Here is a 16734-nt window from a genome sequence, read left to right as displayed (position 1 = left end):
TGCCTACCCCTCCTACTCAGCCTCATGTTTCTGCCGGAACCTGTGGACCCAGCACTTCAGGGGTCACAAGAAATCCTTCATGGCCCACAAAGGCGGCCATGAAAGCTACCGTAGTGGAGCAGGGGGAATCTCAGACAGACCTTTCCAAGTCCACAACTTCATCAGTTGAGGACTATGAAGAAGAAAAAGAGGAAGGGGAATTTGATACAGACGAGGAGGAGACATCTCAGCCTGTGGAGCAACACTCTAGGCTGTTTTCAGGGGAGGATTACCAAGGCCTCTTGGCTAAGGCTATCCTAGCCCTTGATTTAAATGAGGAAACCAACCTCCCTGAGGAACCCAAATCAAAGTTAAAACAGGGAGTCAAAGAGTGCTTTCCCAGACCTCGCCCTCAATCTAATTTAGTGCCTTTCCCTGAGTTCTTTATAAGAGCAGTTAGGGAGGAATGGGACAACCCCACTTCCAATAGGCAAGTTCCACCTACTATAAAAAAGTTGTATGCACTTGCCCCACATGCAATGTCTATGTTAAAGGTTCCCTTAGTAGATGCCCCGGTACTGGACCTACAGTCGCCAGGGCTTGTCCCAGAGGACGGGGTAGGATCCCTAAGGGATCAACTAGACAGAAAGTCTGATTACCTCGCGAGGAAATCACACGAGGCATCAGCAATGGCCATTCAAGCTAGTGCCACTACGTCCATTTTCGCTAGGGCGTCATACTTATGGATTAAGAAGCTTTTGCAATTGGTTCCACAGGATAACCTGAGGGTTATAGGTGGTTTGGAAAGAGTTCTAAGTGCGGTTTCAATAATGGCGGACTCATCCCTTGACACGATGTCCTTTGTGTCAAGATCAATGTCATCTGTTACATCCATCAGGAGGGCTTTATGGCTCAGAGCCTGGCCCGCTGACTTCAAGGCGAAAACCAATCTAATGGCCTATCCCATAAAAGAAGGCAGGCTGTTCGGCGAAAAGCTGGATAGCATGCTAATTGAAACTAAGGACAAAAAACAAGCACTGCCAATGCAGGTCAGAAAGGATCATCGACCTGCTTCATACCCGTCCTTTCGTTCCTCCAAAGTGTCACCTAGATTTCGTGCTGACAACCGCAGGGGATCATGGGGCCCATCCAGAGGAGCGTGGGGCAACTCTCGCTCCTTTCGTAGAGGAGGGAGATTTCAAAGATTCCAGGGTCCCCAAGCTAGAGCCGACAAAGGGGATAGATTTCCAAAATCTAACCCACAGTGACACCAACCCTCTACAGGTAGGCGGGAGGTTACAGCAGTTTGTTCATCGATGGTCGCTTTCCAACCCAGACAAATGGGTTTTGAAAATCTTACATCAGGGATATCAGCTAGAACTAACTACCCATCCTTCCAACCATTTCTTACGGTCTCCAATCTCCTTAAAACAGGGGAAACATCTCAGAACCCTCACAGCTATCCATCACCTGTTACACATCAGAGCAATAGAACCGGTTCCTGCCCAACAAAGGTGTCAGGGAGTGTACTCCATTTTCTTTACCGTCCCCAAAAAGAACGGAGACTGGAGGGCAATCCTCAACTTAAAGTACATCAACAAGAGGATGGTCCACAGACATTTCCGAATGGAAACAGTGAAGTCTATCGTGGAGTCCCTCCTCCCTGGCACCTTTATGACGGCAGTGGATCTCACGGAGGCATACCTCCATATCCCTATACACCCAGACCACAGACGTTACCTCAGATTTGCATACGGGAGCAATCATTATCAATTCAGAGCGCTCCCGTTCGGACTTACATCAGCACCAAGGGTCTTTACGAAGACCATGATCACGGTGATTGCAGTCCTCAGGCAACGGGGAGTCCAGGTACACCCGTACCTGGACGATATACTCATCTGCGCTCCGAATTTAACACAGTCCAGAATGCACACGAATCTGGTGCTTCAGGTACTTCAAGAACACGGGTTCCTGATAAATTTCAAGAAAAGTTCCCTAGTTCCATCCCAAATTATCACTCACCTAGGAGTGCGAATCAATTCCAAACTCGACACCATTGCCCTTCCGAAAGACAGATTACACAAGATAGTAACATTGGCCATCTCTACTGCCAAACTAAAGAGAACTTTACTTATGTCTCTAGCGAGACTTATGGGATTGATGGTATCATGCATCGGGGTGTTGCCATGGGCAAGATTCCACTCCCGTCCTTTGCAGACATTCCTTCTTCCGTATCAATCAGACATTACCAAAAAGAAGACAAAATTAGTGTCAATTCCCACTCAGGTCAGACACAGTCTCCTTTGGTGGTCGAAGCCGTCCACACTAAGCAAGGCAACTCAGTACATTCAAGCCGAACCTCTGCAGATATTCACAGACGCGAGTCTGACAGGATGGGGAGCCACCCTGGACGGCTTGATGACTCAGGGGCGCTGGTCTCAGCAAGAGGCCTCCTTTCACATAAATCTCCTGGAATTGAGGGCAGTGAAGCTAGCTCTACTGAGTTTTGCCACCAAACTCAGAGGTCACCACATTATGATCAGAACGGACAATACATCGACAAAGGCATACATAAACAAACAGGGCGGGTCCAGATCTCCAGTTCTACACCGCGAAGCCTCAGCGATATTTGTTTGGGCCCAGGCGAACGTTCCTTCGATAACGCGCAGAACACATCAAGGGCAGCCTCAATGTGCAGGCGGATTGGCTAAGCCGCCAGTGCATCGACGAAGGAGAATGGGAGTTAAAGCAGGAAATATTTCATCTTATTACCGCCAAATTTGGTACCCCTTCCAAGATTCTATTCAAGGTACTATCATCCAAAGGCGGAAAGAATAGATGCCCTACTGAGTCCTTGGCCACAGGGACTGCTTTATACATTCCCTCCGATTCCCATTCTACCCAAAGTTCTACGAAAGATTTCTCAGCAGAGAGCCGAGGTCATCCTGTTAGCTCCATATTGGCCGCGCAGACCATGGTTCGTGAGTCTGAAACACCTGTCGTGTCAGGAACCTTGGCAGATCCCAACATCACCGAACATGCTAATCCAGGGACCTCTAGTGCACCCAGACCCACAATGGTTTTGTTTGACCGCGTGGCACTTGAGAGGTTAACTCTTCTGGGCCAGGGATACTCCAAGGAAGTAGTGGATACAATCTTGGAGGCTAGACGCCCATCCACAAGGCGGATGTATAATGTTTCATGGAAGGCCTTTGTTAGGTGGGCAAAAAGAAAGAAGGTAGACCCTCTCCAGCCAGGTATACCAAAAGTGTTGGAATTTTTACAGGAAGGAACTCGTTTAGGTCTCTCAGCCTCTACCTTAAGGAGGCAGGTGGCAGCCTTGTCCACCGTGTTACCTCGTTGCGATGGAGGTACTATAATCCAGCACAAACACGTCTCGGCATTTCTAAAAGGGGTGACCCAAATCCAACCGCCCATAGAGCACAGGTTCCCCTCGTGGAACCTCAACCTAGTTCTAAAAGCCCTGACTTTACCACTCTTTGAACCCCTTCGCACAGTATCCCTGCGATTCCTTCGCATGAAGGTTCTTTTCCTTACAGCCATTACCTCTGCCAGGAGAGTTTCTGAACTTAGAGCCTTGTCAATTAGAAAGGGATTGTGCGTATTCCATAAGGACAAAGTTGTGCTGACGCCTGACCCAACCTTTAAGCCTAAGGTCAATTCCCGATTTCATAGGTCACAGGAGATCAATCTTCCGTCATTTTGTCCCAAACCGAAGGGAGCCAAAGAAAAACTATGGCACTCTCTTGATTTAAGAAGGGCGATACGCATCTTCATAGACAGAACAGCTGATTTTAGACAGTCGGATTTCATGTTCATAGGGATTTCTAACCCTAATAAAGGGAAAAGAATGTCAGCAGCAGCCATAGGATACACCTTACGACAGTGTATCAAAGAGTCCTACCAGAGCTGCGGTTCTCCAGTTCCAGGGGGAATTACGGCCCACTCTCTCCGCAGTGCGGCCACCACAGCAGCCTTTGATAAACAAGCCCCAGTCGATGAAATATGTAGAGCAGCTACATGGTCATCAGTATCAACATTTGTGAAGCACTATAGGATTAATACCTGGTCTTCAGCACAAGCGGCATTCGGCCGCAGGGTTCTTCAAAGCGTAGTAGATTAGGATAATACCCACCCATGAGGGAGCTCGGTAAAGTCCCATCTATCAGGATGCCCTTGCCTCAGTGGAGAATGAAGCCTTGGATACTCACCATAGAGGCTCATTCTCTTCTGAGGCGAAGGGCATCCTGCCCACCCAGTATATTCTAGTAAGCTGACCCAAAACAGTCTTTGGTCATTATATTTACTGTGTGTTAACCGTTATTTGTTCCGCGTATTAGATTGTTTTACTACAAGTTAACGAAGTTTCTCTACTAGGAGTTCTTGTTCCTGTCAATTAGCTAGTACAATGATAACTGGCTTCCTGTGGGCTGTTTTCCCGCCAAGGGAGACAGGAAGTTTTAAGTTTAGGTCCTGCCTACCCGGATGTAGAGGAAAACAACCCATCTATCAGGATGCCCTTCGCCTCAGAAGAGAATGAGCCTCTACGGTGAGTATCCAAGGCTTCATTCTCGTAAGTTGTCTAGTCTTTCTGCGCTCATATGGTGTGAGGAAGCAGACAGCCTCAGTGCACTTAGATTATCAGAAAGTACAGAAATTCCCCAGTCAAAATTGATGAGTGGAAACTATGCTTAGATGCATGGGGTTGTATCCTCTGATTCCATTCCATGAGGGAAACTTCCTTGGGTTCAAGGATCTTTGCTCCTGTGGAACATGCCCCTTCTGTTTGCCAGAGCAAGGGTCCTTGTTTGGAAGGAAGACTGGAGCAGAATGATAGGACACAACCCATGGTTTTATATAGTTTTATATAGCCACTAGCCCAGGAATGGATGATAAATCATGGATACTGCAAGACTCATCCACAGACATGATACAACCATTTCACAGGTGAATTGATATACCTTCCTCCTTTGTATAAAACTTCTTCCCCCACTAATCGGAGACTTCAGGATTATACCACTGACAGCTGTATTTACAGTTGTGCCTTATTTTATAATAAATCCCGACTCCTGGTTTATCCATTGAATCTGGAATTGGATTCAATAGGTAATCAAATGCCATAGAGTCTTGATTATTATAAATATTTTGTAGTTTTAGTCATGTCAGCAGTTTGCTTATTACATTTCCCAGTATCTCTTTGAATACAAAAGCTACTCTCCTTATTACAGGAGCTGATGTTGGCATGTTTTATGCAAAAAAGCCATGTAAATGGTTAAAATAGAAAGCTATAAAGTTTCAGTGTTCAATTAGTAAAGATTTATTTCCCAAGTGCCTGTTTGACCTTATTGTGCAGGAGTAAATAAGAGAATAAATTTACTGAAAGCTGATGGATTTATAACACTAGGAAACTGAAAGCTCTGAAGCTTTTTTATTTATTTTAATGTTTATAGTTTTGAATAAAAAATTAATAAAGATTCACTTTAACTGTTTTCAGATGCAGAACCTAGGTATAATTGGTTTCCAGAAAGCCAATATATATATTTAGTGTACATTAGCGGTACTCTGTATTTCAGACTTAGCTTTATTCTTTGGGATTTTTTAAATAGAGCTTTTATTCCTCTTCAGGAATGCATCAGAGCCTTTTATCATTGCCGCTGCTTGCCCATATAGCAATAACTGCATAACAATGCAATGTTTAATGTTCTCAATGACCATATTTAGTCAGAATGTACTGGCGAGATCTGAGTATTTGAAGGCCCATAAAACCCAGCCGATCTCACATTTTAATACACTGGCAGTGCGCTCGTAAGTAGAGTCACACCATTTGAAGTCCATTGAAGTCAGTGGGCTTAGAAGGGTACAGCTGTGCGTAGGATTGTGCTGTGGGCCATGCAGTAGAGAAGCAGGAATAGAAAAGAGTCTGTTTTCAAAAACAGCTGCCATCAAAAATAAAAGAAGAAATAGGACAACATTTTCCAGTACTACAGTGTCTTCCCTCTCTGGACTCACTAGATCTGGGTGAATTTGCATGGTGAGCAAAATGAAAGACAGCAATTGAGGTGAATTTGCAGCAAAAACAGATACACTGGGAGAGGATATGAGATTTCCCTCGCTTGTGGTTCATTTCAAGCATTATCATACTTCTACAGAGGAGTCCATGATTCCTTATAACTAGGAGGCAGCACCCAAATTTTAGCCTACAGCAATTCACATAAGGAATATATGTGTGTTTATGTGTGTGTGTGTGTGTGTGTGGAGGGTGTACATACACACACACACACACACAATTCATAGGTCCCTGCAGTTATCAGCTTCTAAGGCAAGCAGGACATAGGTGTTCAGAATTTTTTCAGGCTTGTACATGCCTCTCCCAGATTATCATCACTCATGACAAATTACATGTTTCATTGGTTGCCTTAAAACAGCATCCTTTCCGCACTCTAATGTTAACATACAACATGTCTAATGGACCCGACAGAAACATGGGACAAGCCACATTATGCATTAACAGCATGTGGGATGGCAACTTGGTGCATCTCTTATCCTTTTCATCTTCAGAGGATCTCAGGGCACCATACTTGGTTTTCTCATTTTATCCTCACAACAACGGAGTGAGATAGGTTAGGCTGGTTGAAAGGGACTGTTTTGAGGTTACTCCACAACCTTCAGTGCCGAGTGGGGATTTGCACAGTCTCTTCAATTCTACTTTAACACTCCAACCAGTACACCACACTTAGGCCCTCAAGCCTGTTTGAAGTAGAGCAGCTGTGCCAGCTGTATGTGCCAGTGAGCTAAATTGGTTTCACTCCATGGCCTTCTTTGTCATGTGCTGCTGTCACTATAAGGTGGGGTGGTGCAGAAAGTGTGATTCTCTATACATAGGGTTTCCAGGTCCCTCTTCACCACCGGCGGGAGGTTTTTGGGGTAGAGACTGAGGAGGGCGGGGTTTAGGGAGGGACTTCAATGCCATAGAGTCCAATTGCCAAAGCGGCCATTTTCTCCAGGGGAACTGATCTCTATCGGCTGGAGATCAGTTGTAATAGCAGGAGATCTCCAGCTAGTACCTGGAGGATGGCAACCCTATCTATACAACAGTAGCTGTATGTAACTGTGAGCAGAAATCTCATTTTTATTAATCTTGTTTTTAATAATATTTCCTGAAATAGATTTCCTGTTAGATGAAGTACCTCAACAAGTCCAACTGCTTCTCTGACATGTATTTTTAAAAATATTTAAAATTATAAAAAGAATAAAAATTTTACTGACTGTATTTCTTCAAAATTGTAGAACCAGAAGTCTAGCCTCTGTTTACCTTCTACATCTCTTGTTTTATGTGAATAATCATTGGCATACATGGATAAAAGTTAAGTCCTATTCTATGAAAAAAACAGAACACATTATGTGCGTGAGCATAGTGGTGATTTCCCCCACCCCCCGTACTTTTTCAGACCTCTCTTTTTTGGCTTGTTTAAGGGCAAGGAATAAGGTCATGAAGGAAATCAAACCCTGATGTGGATAAATGAAACATAAGACCTACTGACTTATTCTAAAAAAAAAAAATTAGAATAATATTCTCTATGGTTTCATTTTATACTGAAGGTAATTGTAATATGTTTTGGAAGATGGTGTACGGTTTTTATTAAAAGGAGATCATGCTTGCTATTTTTTAAGCCCAAAGAGGGATTGGGGAGGTGGCATTAGAGTTTATTTGGTAAAAGCAAGGAAACTTTGTACGGATTATAAGATGGCAACATGTATATTAACATTAAGTTACAGTTTGAATTTCTTTTATTTTTAAGTTATACCATTCCTGCATATTGTGGCAAAACATATGGAGTGGCTTTAGATGTTACTATTACATGCAAATACACAGAAAATGGTGTGGTTGTTCATTCAGTACATTTTCAAGCCTCAGTATGCAATAAATTCAAGTATGCAATAAAATGAGTTATTCTGTGGACTGTATCACTTCAGATTGTGTGTGATGGTTCTCCACATAACAATAAAACAGTAACAAGACCCTAGCTCTCTGCAAACTGAAAACAATCACCAAATGGGAGCAAGGTTGTAGTTCAATTTACTCTCTATTGTACTAGTTTGACTCTTCCATAGGGCTGCCAACCTCCAAGTACTAGCTGGAGATCTGCTATTACAACTGGAGAAAATGGCCTCCTTGGCAATTGGACTCCATGGCATTGAAGTCCCTCCCCTCCCCAAACCCCGCCTGCCTCAGGCTCTGCCCCAAAAACCTCCCGCCAGTGGCGAAGAGGGACCTGGCAACCCTACTCTTCCAGGGTTTTTCTGCTCAGGGTGGCATTTAAAAACTTGATATGTTACCTGCAGTCTGAAGTTGTACCTTTCATTCTTTCATTCTGCTGCATTGGTGGACCAGGCCTTATATCTTCAGTGTTGGAAGGATAGATGCATGAGCATTTCCTACCTTGGGAGCATATGTATTTCCTCAAGGGGAAGCTGTCTTAAGTCATATTTTGAATGGTTAAGGAGACATTTATTTGTTTATTTAAATATGTGTACCATGCTTTCCTCTCCAATGGGGACCCAAAGCAGCTTACATCATTGTTCTCCTTCCTCCCCTGTGAAGTCAAGTTATGTTGAGAAAGAGAGTGGCTGGCCCAAAGTAACCCATTGAACTTCCATGGCAGAGTGGGGATTTGAACTCAGAACTCCCAGATCCTAGTCCAATACTTTAACCCTCTCACCCTTGAATTATACTTTTTGAATTCGCAAACATAAGCTCTATATGCTACAAGTTAAGCAGTGTGGAATGCATTTGCTTATTTTGTTTATCTGTTCTGTGCCTGCAGAGATAATCGAGAATATGTTCACCTTTTTGCCCTACCATATCTTCTTAATCAGCCTCAGAGCTGGCATCTTTCACCAGTCTGCACACTTTCAAGGATATCTTTATAGTTGTGGGACAACATGCCTGCTTAATATTTAAAATGGAAGAGAACACATGAACACATGAAGCTGCCTTATACTGAATCAGACCCTGGGTCCATCAAAGTCAGTATTCTACTTAGACTGGCAGCGGCTCTCCAGGGTCTTAGGCAGAGGTCTTTCACATCACCTACTTGCTTAGTCCCTTTAACTGGAGATGCTGGGGATTGAACCTGGGACCTTGTGCATGCCAAGCAGTTTCTCTACCATTGAGCCACAGCCCCTCCCCTAAGTGGTGACTCTGTGTGTCATCTGTGCCCAGTAGGAAATCCCATGCTTGCATGGCACTTGTGTGGAACTAAGGCAGATAGTCCTGCACATAGCCAAGGAATGATTTAACAGCAGCATTGCAAGAGTTCCTTAGCCGCAAGTAAAATAAGGCTGCTACTTTATAGGACCCTGCCAGCACTGTGTCCATGAATAAATTCCCAGTAGGCATTTGTAGCATGCCAAATACATAGGGATTTATGAAAGATTCCATTGTTTGGCAGGCATCATTATTTGCTATTACGCTCTCAATGCTTTGCTTTTAAGATAATTTATTGGAAGCCAGCATGTTTAAGAGAGACCACACTCCATTTGGGATTTGCTTAAGTTTGCTTAAATGCTTAATTAGAGTGACATGTAGGTCTCCTGACATGTTACTTGTTTTTGTAAATCTAATCTTTTTTTGGGTCCTTTCATCTTTTGTGAAAAGGAGATGGAACAGTACTAAGTCTACACCCTTGCCATCTGGCAGCTGTGTGGAAATGTGTTTATTTAGTATGCCGCCTGTCTAAGAATTGCTTGAGGCAACCCACCACTAAAACAATACCCAGAACTCAATAAAAACAAGTCAAGCCAATAAAAACAGGTCAATAAAAACAGGTAGGCCTAGTCTCTAGGACATATCACTTTTTCCCCTGTAAGAGGTCCTCCACAAAGCTGGCATGGAGCTGGGGGAAGAAATGCCTGGGGCAGGTGGGGAGGGAGGGGATGGGCCATGCGTACATGTGTGAGCTGGAACCAGGTACTGGTGACCTTGGGGCAGAGACAAACGTGCCAGGTAGGGTGCATGGCGGCCACCCCCACAGAGAGAGAAAGAGAGGGAGAGCAGTTGCTAGGCCCGACCGGGCAGCACACACACCTGAGCTGAAGGCAGGCAGCGTGCACTCCAGCTGGGGTGCAGCAGTGCTCTTTTCCAGATGCCCTCACCAGCACCCCCTCCTCTTCTCACTCCTGAGAGCAGTCCATGGGCAGGCAGCTGTGCCCATACTGAGGCAGCATTCCTTCTCCCCATGCCCACGCTCCCCAGCCCTTGCTGGCACCCCCCTCCTTGCACACTGGGCAAGCCCCGAAATCCGGCCCTGCCACACAGAATCAATTTTGCCTTTCAGAAAAAAGGGACGGAATGTGTTCACTACTGAATAAGTATTTCTCATCAAAATACCTTCCTTTCCTCTTTCTCGGTTCTACCCATTGTGACTTCCTAAGAGAAATGGACAGTATATATAAGAAATTATATTCTTATATATAAATGCAAAGGACTGTAAAATCATGTTATTTAACAAACTTAAATATGAGCTACATGTGTAATGGCCCTGATCTGGATGACCCAGGCTAGCCCAATCTTATCAGCTCTTGGAAGCTAAGCGGGGTCAGCCCCAGCTAGTACTTGGATTGGAGACCACCGTAGAAGTCCAGGGCTGCTATGCAGAGGCAACCAATGGCAAACTACCTCTGTTTGGCCATTTATGCATGGGAGGTTTTACCTTGGATTTGCCGCTCTCTAGATGCACATTTTTCTCATCTGAATTCTCAAAACTCAAAAGTAAGCCCCCCACGCAGAGTTTTGAGAATTAAGAGGGAAAAAAATGTTCATCCGGAGAGCAGCAAATCCAAGGCAAAACCTCCCATGCATAAATGGCCTGTCTCTGGCCTTGGAAACTCTACGGGGTCGCCAGAAGTTAGCTGTGACTTTACGGCACTTTCCACCACCGTACATGTAATGAGATGCAACAGGAATTAAACATCTCAATTTTAAAAGTTCAAAATACTACCCAGTCTCCAATACATATAAGGAAAATCATTAGCTCTTAATGCATTTCTAACAAATGGCTTAAAGCACCTGTAAACCTTAATACTGCAAGGCTGCAACAAAACAGTTCAGATTAATGACTACGGCTGTATCTACATCGATGCATACAATTCCATTGTCAGTTGCACCTAGATTTTCCTCTATGGTTTTCCAGTCTGGTTGAAAATTATTGCTGTAGCACTATGCTAGCACAATATCAAGTGATGTAGATGGAGGCAGCCTAAAATAAATGCAGATTACAATTGGCTAAGAAGGTAGATCAGTGTGTTCCAAAGTAGCCATCTTGGGAGAAGAACAGCTGACATCATTTCATGATGATGAAACAGTTCCTTTTGTATTGGATAACAAAAGTCTAAATCAGATAAATGTTCCTGTGAGTTTTGGCAAACTAAAGCTTTGACAAATACTTAACAATAGCTCCTAGGGGGTGTTAATCTCTTCCACTGTGATGTGGAATGTGGGTTAGCTAGCACAATGTTGACTCTCTTCTAACTCATCTGCAGCTGAAGTAGGTGTGGGTGGAGGGGCTATCTTAATCAGATCCTCAGTTTGTGTTAGGATTGTGATAAAATCTAAGATGGTTTAATCTCTATTAGAACCTTTCTAATCCTCATTTCTTCATTTGCCTCTTCAATTTAAAACCAATTATGTTACTTTAAAGGGAAATTGTGCTTGTTTCTTCTTCTTGGTACCCAAAGAGAGATAGGAAAGTTTAGTAAAATAGGAAAACTTGATATTTTTTCCCAGCACTATAAATATATCTTAATGTAAATTTGCATTGCTCTGCTCACGACCTGAGTTCGATCCCGACGGAAATCGGTTTTGGTTAGCCGGCTCAAGGTTGACTCAGCCTTCCATCCTTCTGAGGTTGGTAAAATGAGTACCCAGCTTGCTGGGGGTAAAATGAAGATGACTGGGAAAGGCACTGGCAAACCATCCCGTAAACAAAGTCTGTCTAGTAAATGCTGGGATGTGACGTCACCCCATGGGTCAGGAATGACCGGTGCTTGCACAGGGAACCTTTACCTTTATAAATTTGCATTTTTTTTAAAAAAAAATTATAATATCCCTACATTTTGTAGGCAATACACAGACAGAGTGGCTTTCAATGTTATTCTTATATATAAATACAAGGAGCATCATGGGACTTAAGCAAAGCAAGAAGTGTAATAGTCTTAAGTCGCCATTAACCAAATGTATCTAACTCCATCTCATTTAGTAACTTTGGTTCTTGGAATTTTTTTGACAGTAAGCCTTACCGAATAATTGAAAGGTTCACTGCAATGATTGGGTCTTACAAACTGGTAGCTTCCACTTATAAACTTGAAACCCCTGGATGGAAAAACTGTGCATTAATTGTTTTATATGTAGACTTTCTCTAAACGAAACATTTTTCCCCAGAGCTTTGCAAAATGTCCTTAGTGCTACTGGGGTTCTCATGGAAATCAGCGGTGCAGTCTGACCATTCAGTAGTGACATCAGTTTATGTGTGTGTTTAATGTACCTATAGCACTCTTTTGCTCTTTAGACCTCATGGAAGAAAATTCGACAAGTTTCACAGACCAAAGAGGCTATCACTGGCTATTAACTGTGTGACATGTCATATTGTCTGTTTTGTTCTTAGAAGACTGGTTCTGTTAACCCTAGCTGGCACCATCTGCTCACTGTTTGTAGCATATATTAATTGCTGATTCATAGTCTGATTCTTATGATTAAAAAAAAAAGATAAGTAATTGTATAGGCAGCACTACCGTTTATTCTTGAGATGTTTTCCTTGTTTATTTTTGGTCTGATTTCTAAATTGTGCAGCTTCATTTACGATTGCACTATATACTCAATTTGTGTGCCTATTGTTGATGCAGCAGTGACTGCAGTAGTGCCTTGTATTCAAAGGGGTTGGCAATGGATGGCCTTAGGAACATGTTTACCGACTTCCTCACAGAATATTTGCGAGTAGTCAATCTTTGTATTTTATCTGATCTGGCATTAGTTGCAATCAATTAAAGAATACCAGAAGCATAGAAATTATTTTTTCTCCTTATTAAGTGGGGACGGGTGACACCCGATGAGCTCTGTGCTCATGAATAAAAGGAATGTTTCCATACTTAACATAATAATAATAATAATAATAATAAGGAATTGTGCTTTAAATGTTCTGTCCATAAGATCTGGTGCTCTGCATCATATTTTTTTTAAAAGAAAGAGTCATTGTACAACACTCTACTGTAGTATTGAGGCACCTCCTTTGAAGTCTAGTTTTTTTGTGTTTTTTTTGGGTTCTACATTTTGGTTACAGCATGATTTCAGTGAAGTCAGCCAACAGGCTTACAGGGCTTTTTGGCTCATGTTCACTAACAGTTTTCTTGGCAGGTATTCCTAGTTCTTCATCTTTATATGTTTCTCTCTCTTTCCCCCCCCTCTCTCCCCCCCTCTCCATTTTTGCTTCCTGACAGAACGATCACCACACAGGCCTATCCTACAAGCAGGCCTACCAGCAAATACCTCGGCTGTTGTCGGGGATGATGCGGAGTTTGTCTGCAAAGTCTACAGTGATGCTCAGCCTCATATCCAGTGGATAAAGCACATTGAAAAGAACGGAAGTAAGCATGATGCAGAAGGAATACCCTATCTGAAAGTCCTCAAGGTAAGCTTCCCCCCTCCCAGATAATGAGTAATTCTTTTTTAGATTGTGAAAAAAAGGCTGTTGAGTGAGGCCAAGTGTTTTGAAACTGGGATTGAATTTCTTTTAACGACCCAGAAGCTTTTATTAGTGCCAACCCATAAATATGCTGGAACACACAGTTGTTGGTCTAAACAAAAGCAAAAGTTAGTTCCACTTTTTGGATTCCAGAAAGTCTTTTTTACTTGCACACCAATTGCTTGTTTGTTTTTCAAACATCATGGCCGCTTATTAAGAAAATTGCGACACCACTATCTTGACATCACTTGAGATTTATTCTTGGGCAATGAGTGTCCAAAATAAACCAAAGAAAATTGACTTGGTCTTTGTTATTGAGAGTCTGGGAAAACATTAAAGGTCCTTCAGCAATGACCATGTTTTCTGCCAAAGGACATTGGCAGAGCAGGATTTTCTATATCAAACATACCAAGAAGTCAGGTTTTTTTTACCACTTTCATACGGGGCAATGATTTTTAAGGTTAACAGCCAGTTTTTTAAAATTTCCTATTTGACCAGTTTTGTTACATAGAAGTAGCTTGTTCTAAAGCAGTGTTGTCCTGTAAGGTGAAACATTGCTCCTAAGTATCCACTGAATTTGGATCTTTACACACTTGGTTTCATCTGTTTAGAATCTTCCCCATTTTGTTAAAAAGTAACCTTCATTTGTTCTTTTTAAATAAAATAACATGTTTTTATACTAATGTTGATGCTAATTGGAAGACTTCTTCAAATGTTTTGGTGGCGGGACCGTATTGGTGTTTACATTTGGGGCAGCAGTTACATTGTTCTCCTATGTTATTGGTCTGTTCTAGCATTCGGGGATAAATAGTTCCAATGCTGAAGTGCTGAAACTGTACAATGTGACAGAGGCGGATGCTGGAGAATATATTTGTAAGGTCTCCAATTATATAGGGGAGGCCAACCAGTCTGCCTGGCTTACAGTTCTGCCAGATAAAGGTAACAACGTCTGTTAAAGAAAGCTGGATGTAGAAGCTGGAAAAAATTGGTGCTTTGGGACTCTGCAGGCAGCTTTTAGGATAACTCCATGACCTTGATGTATTTGTAATCTTCCCTTGGAGATGCAACTGGTGTTACTCCAGTAGCCATGGAAAAATTCCCACAAATCCTGTGTGGTGTGTTTTTAGTAACCTGTTTTTAAATCTTTTCTACTATCTCTTTTACTATGAACTGTCCGTTTGTGTTCACATATATTTGTTCTCAGTACAATATGAAAAAATTCTGATCAGTCTAAATCTTCCTCAGCTTTTTTTTTCTTTTTTTACTATTGCTGTCACCCTTCATGTATGGTATTTGTCATTATTATGGGGATTACAGCCACTAGTTGGGACAGGAACCAGACCGTAAGTGTAATTTCAGTGACAGCATATTCTAGATTTTTTACAGATCTAGTAGCATGCTCAATAAAAATCTCCTTAGACCCATCCTCCTGAGGATATAATTTTGAACATTCATGGTGCTTTACATAAGCACTTTACCTAAGCTATACAGGGATCTTTTGAGCAGTGTGAGAGACTTACAGCCCATTCCTGAGGTTGGGGGCAAAATGGGCTTCGGAGGTGGCATGACCCCTACAACTGTGTCTGGCACTTGTTCCATCTAAACTGGCATGGACACCAGCGTAGGGGCACTTACCCCGGCACCCCTACGGCGGCAGCGCGGCCCTCAGACACTGGCTGGGCATGCTGCCGGCATCCTCCTGTCGCAAAAAAGACTAGTGTAACAGTTCATCAGGCCACCAAGAACAGTAAATGTCTTTCTTGACTATATGAAGAGTTTGGAAGTAATCAGAGGGCAAAATTTTTCACACTTTTGATTGCCAAACATATGATTTGAAACCCATTGTAGACCAAATTAGGAATGCCATGGTTGGGCATAACCATGTAGTAGTTCACCCGAGAAGAAGCAGTCCACAGTTACCTCAAGTGCTAATGAAATGAACAAAATCTGAGGTTCAGTAGATACAAAAATCTGGGGGGTTTCAGTTCACCCCAAGTATAATGAGCACATCTCTTTTATAAAGTTTTGTTTCTCTAGCTTCATCTCTTATGTATTTCTGAAATTCCCTTTTCTTAATTAGAATGGCAAGTAAAACAGATTTTCCTTTGTACTTTCTTGTATTTTTTATTTTTCTGTCTGTAACACTTTTTTTAAAACACATTTGTGGGTGAATTTTTCCATGTTATCTGATTGCATGCGTCCTTAGGTGGTGAGTGTAGGTTTGGTGAAGGGTGTTGATTCATTCTTCTCTGAGGTGAGCTGGGATCTGTTCATAATCATCTTTTGGTTGAGGGCTTTGTGGATGGGATCTCCCCACGGCTGTGCACCACTGTTCCTTCTGAAGTGCCAAGATCTCCGTGGTCCCACTTCCCATCCACAAGAATTCCTAAAATGTCTAGTTTTTCTCTTGCTTCCCTTTTTTTCTAGGCTGCCGGTGTTAACACCACGGACAAAGAGATTGAGGTTCTCTATATACGGAATGTAACTTTTGAGGATGCTGGGGAGTATACATGCTTGGCGGGTAATTCTATTGGGATATCCTTTCACTCTGCATGGTTGACAGTTCTGCCAGGTATATACTGCTATCTTTCAGTGGTTTTTCCCCTCCCTGCTTCATTGTTGATTGCTGCCAAATTAGCACAGCTTCTGTCTCAGAAATGGGCTTTTAATCTTCTTCAAGTGATTTTTTTTTTAAAAAGCAAAATGCTGCCCTTTAAATTTAAAATGATGAACGGAGCTTTAAAATGATGAACGGAGGGGCTTTCAGACATAACTGTTTTTTTCACCTGCCTTGATGTTCGTTATAAATTTGAAATAAAAGGTTTTTTCCTGTGAGATACTTAAGCTCAAAAACCATAAACGTATCCCTTGTGAGGGAATTCAAAACCCCCCTGGGAAGTTTAGAAGTTTTAAGGGTGATTTTAAAGTAACACTTCATCAAAAACCTCATCCTAATCAAATTGCCTAGGTTAATTTTAGTCTCTGTGAGAATTTGCTG

At 42.5% G+C, this 16734-nt stretch overlaps 1 protein-coding gene across 5 annotated transcripts in view; it reads left to right on the top strand.

Moving 5' to 3' along the window:
* FGFR2 (fibroblast growth factor receptor 2) overlaps positions 1–16734 on the top strand; it is a 165066-nt gene that overhangs the window by 108652 nt on the left and 39680 nt on the right. For 3 of the 5 annotated variants that reach the window (XM_056850348.1, XM_056850349.1, XM_056850346.1), the window contains 2 exons: positions 13492–13682; positions 16164–16308. In XM_056850348.1, the coding sequence (XP_056706326.1) occupies positions 13492–13682; positions 16164–16308 (336 nt within the window). Of the gene's footprint in view, positions 1–13491; positions 13683–14530; positions 14676–16163; positions 16309–16734 lie in introns of all 5 variants that reach the window. The other 2 variants (XM_056850350.1, XM_056850347.1) reach the window with 1 other exon arrangement.

This window comes from Euleptes europaea, chromosome 5 (genome assembly GCF_029931775.1).
Source record: "Euleptes europaea isolate rEulEur1 chromosome 5, rEulEur1.hap1, whole genome shotgun sequence".
NCBI lineage: Eukaryota > Metazoa > Chordata > Lepidosauria > Squamata > Sphaerodactylidae > Euleptes > Euleptes europaea.
This window is presented reverse-complemented; position numbering and strand designations above follow the sequence as displayed.